The sequence below is a fragment of the Mangifera indica genome, chromosome 8 (assembly GCF_011075055.1).
Source record: "Mangifera indica cultivar Alphonso chromosome 8, CATAS_Mindica_2.1, whole genome shotgun sequence".
NCBI lineage: Eukaryota > Viridiplantae > Streptophyta > Magnoliopsida > Sapindales > Anacardiaceae > Mangifera > Mangifera indica.
The window spans coordinates 13,075,691-13,081,273 of NC_058144.1; the positions used below are offsets into that span (position 1 = coordinate 13,075,691).

The 5,583-nt window shown below is 30.8% G+C and overlaps 1 protein-coding gene across 1 annotated transcript; it reads right to left on the reverse strand.

Moving 5' to 3' along the window:
- Positions 1-3,076: 3,076 nt before the first annotated feature.
- Positions 3,077-4,192, reverse strand: LOC123222994 (glycine cleavage system H protein, mitochondrial-like). Its single transcript, XM_044646037.1, has 4 exons — positions 3,976-4,192; positions 3,805-3,893; positions 3,466-3,636; positions 3,077-3,355 (listed from the first exon to the last, which is right to left on the reverse strand). The coding sequence occupies exons 1-4, from the start codon at positions 4,085-4,087 to the stop codon at positions 3,233-3,235; spliced, it is 495 nt and encodes a 164-aa protein (XP_044501972.1). The 5' UTR covers positions 4,088-4,192; the 3' UTR covers positions 3,077-3,232.
- Between the last annotated feature and the right edge of the window lie 1,391 nt (positions 4,193-5,583).

Consider the following 5,583-nt stretch of genomic DNA (forward strand, 5'->3'; position numbering starts at 1 on the left):
CCTTTTAAAGGAACTAAGGTCTTTAATTATGAGGGTGTTGTCAAAGTAGCATATGGTAACATTCAATTGTATAGCCAGGCTAAATGTTAATAGTTACGTCTCAAGTATCAAAACTAGTTGGTTTTTCATGGTAAGAGTAAATGGTTATAGAGGAGTGAAATTGCAACTTAAGTTGGATTCATCAAAAGTGTGGTAACTCAAAGTTCTTATGTTCCATCTTCCAAAGGTCATCTTAGAAGTTGTTTTGCAATTGAAGGATAAGTGAGTGTGAGTTTTATGTCGTGTAATAGTGGGAAAAATTCTTTAAAGTGTTCTTTTTTCTAGTGTTAAACTGTTGATACAATTTTGTGTACACTAGAAAGAAGCACGCGATATTGAACCATACATTAAAAAGGCAATAGTGGCAATTAAAATTAACTATTAATTTTCTATATCCATTATATAATGTATAATATGAAAAAATAATATGTGAGTGAGTATATGAGTTAACTAGTTAGAAAGAAATTTTTAACATGGTTTGACCTACTATTCAAGAGTCTATATTCATAATTATCATTTTTTTTTCACTAGGATAGTGTGAATGAGTTTCAATCATGTTTACAAGGAAGTAATTCTTTGAGGATTTCTTACCTTCATGTTGGTCTTTTATATTTATAAAACGTAGAGGTAGAGTTATATGAAAATATTATATTTAGGTATTCCTAATACAAGTATTATTCTAAAGTTATTTGTATTCTAATTATACAAAAATAAGATTGCATTATCATAATTTGATAGGAAACTATTGTTTTCCCATGTAGATGTGAGATAGATAAAAACATAATCTTGTAGATGTTAAGAAGTTAAACTCCCAAATGGAGTTCTTCTCATAATCTATGAGTGGTAAACCTTCTATCTATAGTTTAGCTTGACTTGTGAGTAGATGATGCATTTGATCATTGTCCTTGTAGCTTATTGTTAGGTAGTTGCTTCTTGAATGTTGATTCTTGTGAGTATAATCAATGAGGAGTTTTACAGTATAAATGCTACAAAAAACCAAGGTTCAGGATTGCCTAGACAATATAATGACCATGTATATACACATACAAATTTTATTTTAAGTGATAAAGACACTGTTAATAAACGTGGTTGAATTCAAGTTGGCAAGAAAAGCAAGAGGAGATTATCAAGAGAAGACCCCCAACACAAGGATAGAATCTTATCGAAATTAAACAAATGGAATATCTTGCTAAGACATAGCTAACTTGTTATGTCTAATCATGGCTTTCCACGATGCATATAACAAGCTACATATTTTTCTTTTTCCTTTTCTAATGATATAGGTGATAAGATGAAAGATTACAAAGAACCAATCTTTCATTTTCAAATTTTAGCTAGGAAAAGGTAGATGTTACCATCAGAGGTTAGTCACCTAATGCTTAATTAACTTTTCCTCATTACTCACTTTTGGATCTTTCTAAGGGATAATTTTGGATTTACAATTTATACAATACCTAAAGGTTTGAATCTTTTGGTTTGGAAGAGAGGAATTCTCATGGATCTTGAAAGTTACCTTGAGCCAAACCAATATGATCCTTCAAGATCGGAGGTAAGTGAGTGGTCACCAATGTTATCAAACAACTAAGTTATGCAATCTTAGTATTATTGATTTTTTTTTTTAACTTGAATGCGGAACCATCTAGCTAAACCAAGAGGTTTTATTCCCTTTAGAGATCAAACAAGGATTTGCCCCGAGCTGATCTACCCAAGTTTGAAATCTACATTTTCCTGCATCAGTTTCTCTTTAACTACAACTGAGTTATACATTACTAGTTTCATAAGTTAGACAGAATTTGAAGCCTCTGATTATCTCCTTTTTTTTTTTTAATTTTTAGAGTAAAGTAACTTAATCTTGGTTCTCTAATAGTGTACTTACCAGTACAACCCTTTAGGAGCGTTTGGTTTACGTAATATTTTATTACCAAAATAGAAATATTACCTTGAAGATATATTATTTAGAAAATTACTGGGTATAAATAATTACTATGTTTGATAAAATTTGATAGGTATAAATTATTATTGTGTTTGGTTAAAGGTAATAAAAAATTATTAATAAATTATTTTATTTATATGCCCTTAAATATAATTATTTTTAAATAATTTTATATTATTTATCATATTAATTAAAAATAAATTTATTTTTGTCTCAAAAAATTAATAAATAATAATATAATTATAATAAAATCAAGATTACCTTGGTAATATATAAATACCTAAGATGAAGGTGGTAATCAGATTACCACCTATATTACCTGTCACGTTAGCATTGGTAATAAAAAATTACTGTAATATTTTATTACTAATAAATCAAACAAAGAAATAAAAAATAGATTACCAAGGTAATTTTAAAAAACTAGAATCAAACGCCCCCTTTGTGATGTCAAAACAATCAAGACATGGCTGGACAATCACAATAAGAACAAGTGATACAATAAATCACCACTAAATTGTATCAACATTCAAATACTAGATTAGAAAAACCACTATTAAATTTATTTACTAATTCACTCAATCAATAATAATCAATAGTATGATGTTTTTAGGGCAAAACAATTGTTAAATACCTTTTAAAACCCTAGTCTGCAGAAAAAATAATAAAAAAGAAAACCAATTAAACCAAAACTCAAAATTGTAAAGTTTCCCAAAACATCTAAAATTTGACAGACACGAAGAAATGGATCTAAGTGGGGATGGAGTTGTTCCTCTAGTCATTCAATATTTTAACCAAAATGTCTTAAATTTGAATCATGGTCGTTCACAGTAAAATAAGACCATTCTGCTACTCATTCGTAATTTTAAAATTTGTGCATAGTCTTTTATATTAAAGCAGAGTTGTTCTACTGTTGTTCACAGTTTTGACTTAATTTTATAATTTCGCGATTTGAAGGATTGCTAGCTCCTATGCTGTCTTGCAAAAGTAACTAAGCTGCATGAACATACACACATTTCCTAGAAATTAAATCTGCTTATGAAGCAACTAACATATGCGAACAATGAATTATTGTTTTCTTTCTAGGAAGTTATTCAAGATTATTAATTGGTGGGGAAAAAGGTTGAAAATATTAATGAGTATAAGGCAAGAAATCGGTCTTAATAAAAAATAATTACATGAAGATGAAAATGACAAAACAAACAAGTAGTAACTTGAAAAAAAAGAAGAGGAAAATGTTTGGAAGTTGAACATATCTTAATCCTAATGACCTTCTTCCTCACAGAATTTTGTGTATTCCTTTGGGCCCATCAAGGACTCCAATTCTGATGGACTGCTAGGCTTCACCTTTATCATCCATCCTTCTTCATATGGGCTTGAATTTATCTTCATTGTTTAAACCATCAAAATTAGCAACAAATTAACTCAAAATATAGTCCTGCATTTTATTGCTAAAGGCAGATGAAAAGAGATAAGAAATTCAAAGGGAAAATTACCAAGCCAGGAGATTCACTAAGCTTTGAGTTGACCTCAACAATCTCACCAGATATTGGAGAGTTAATGTCGCTAGTTGCTTTCACACTTTCCACAGCCCCAAAGCTGCCACCTTGGCTCACTGCGCTACCGGGTTCCGGCAGCTCCACAAACACTACTTCACCCAGATGGTCCTGCCATCGAACATTCGGTAACATATTAGTTTCCAAGTACGAAGTCCTCAATTTGAATTGAGAGGGATATGTTCAAAATTCTACTGTGAGGTGAGTAAGAGAAAAATAAATCCAACAATATCTTGAAAATAAACGATTTCGATAGAGAAAAGAATGAAAAATAAAAACCTGAGCATGATCGGTGATGCCAATGATGGCCACTGGGCCTTCATGCTTCACCCACTCATGAGAAGACGCATACTTCAACCCCTCCAAAACTACAAGACAATTCAAATGAACCCCGTGTCAACAACATTCTGACAACATCAAGAAAACGAAAAGGCAAGAAAATTGAAGTACCGGAAGAGAAGCATCTGGAGAGGGAAAAGGCAGCAGGAGAAAGGGAGGTTTTGAAAGCTGAAGAGAGTCTGAGTGCATTAGCAGTCGAAGAAGCCCACATTCTGAGCGCCATGCTTATTATCTAGAGCTGAGAAATCTGAAGCTCAAACTCTCCAAGCAAATAGGAAAATTGTATGAGATAAAAGAAGGTTTCGTGGCTGGTTTTATCTAGTATGAATGGTGGGTAACGAAAGCCTCATCCTAATGATTAAGTCCTCTAATTATTTTTGCTTTTATTTTTATCTGTAGTTGCTTCTTTCAAGCTGTAATTTACTCTTTAATTATTTCAATGCACTAAAAATGGATAATTATGAGTAAAAATGCATGAGAATAAAAAATGAAATGAACGTTCACTCACATTCAAGATCAACAGAGGGACCATTAATCACTAAGAACCCAAAAGAAAAGGCATAAACTCATAATTAAAATCCATGAAATTGATAAAAAGATTTTGAATTGGTTTGAACAATTTTGATATTTGTTTTTTAACACAACACGGATTCATAAAAATATTAGATATTAATAATTAATTACTATTAAAAACTAAAATTGGTACAACCAAACTCATATATCCAGTTTTTAGGAGGAATTCACCAGCCAGATTCCATGAATCAAAGATAAATGTAGGAAAACCTATTAAAATCTTAATATTAATATTTGATATTTATCTTTATTAATTTAATTTTTGGATTAAATAGTTATTTGATAAACTATATTTATTAAGGTTTTGTGTATGCTAGGCCTGTAACCTATGAATTGAAATGGGCTCTACTTGAATAGACTTCATTGTGTGGGCCTGTTGTTGGGTGATCTTATTTTGTAACTATGGTCATATTACAGTACAAATTGTATTAATATTATCATGCCAATTTCTTTTTCTTTATTCTTTGTTTTAGGTTTTGGGATAATAATATTTTGACTTCTTGTATTTAGCGTCCTTTATTTAAAAAATTTTAACTGATGGTGCAATCATGTACATTATGATCTTTGGTGATTTGGCTGGTGATGGAGCTTAATGATTTTGGCAAGGCACTTGTCTGATGGCTTCGTATCAGGTAAGTACACTAGAGGGCTTCTTGAATTCACTTCTTCATGCCTGCAAACAATAACTTTTAATGTGTTGCAATGGCAAATCATCATAATAATATTGAAGTATTTACTCGCTTGTAGGTAAGGACTGAGTAATGTAGAAAAATGTTAAAGCTTGCCCAGATCAGCTCCAAGGCAAATCTTGGATATAGCTCCAAACGATATATAAACTCCTAGTTTGGTTACATGATTATGCTATCAAACTATGAATTACATGATAAAAAAAAAAAACATCCATAACTTTATAGAGAGAAATTTAGGACATTATTTGAATATCAATGTGCCCTTAGTTACGTCCCATCTTGATGGACCAAACTCTTATGGCTTGTTGATGGAAATTTACTTACACCAATGACAAGTGTACAATATTAGGCCAAACACAAGAAAAACAATAATGATGATTAAAATTATTGAAATAATTATATCCTTCTATGTAAAATAATGAATAAAAATAGTCATGATAAGTGTATAAAATTGTGT

Bases quoted from the DNA above. Each gene is read 5' to 3' on its own strand.
- LOC123222994 (XM_044646037.1), bottom strand. From the start codon at position 4,087: ATGGCGCTCAGAATGTGGGCTTCTTCGACTGCTAATGCACTCAGACTC. The intron at 3,894-3,975 runs GTACTTCAATTT...ATTGTCTTGTAG, and splicing joins CTCCAGATGCTTCTCTTCCG to TTTTGGAGGGGTTGAAGTAT. The intron at 3,637-3,804 runs GTTTTTATTTTT...GTTCGATGGCAG, and splicing joins GCATCACCGATCATGCTCAG to GACCATCTGGGTGAAGTAGT.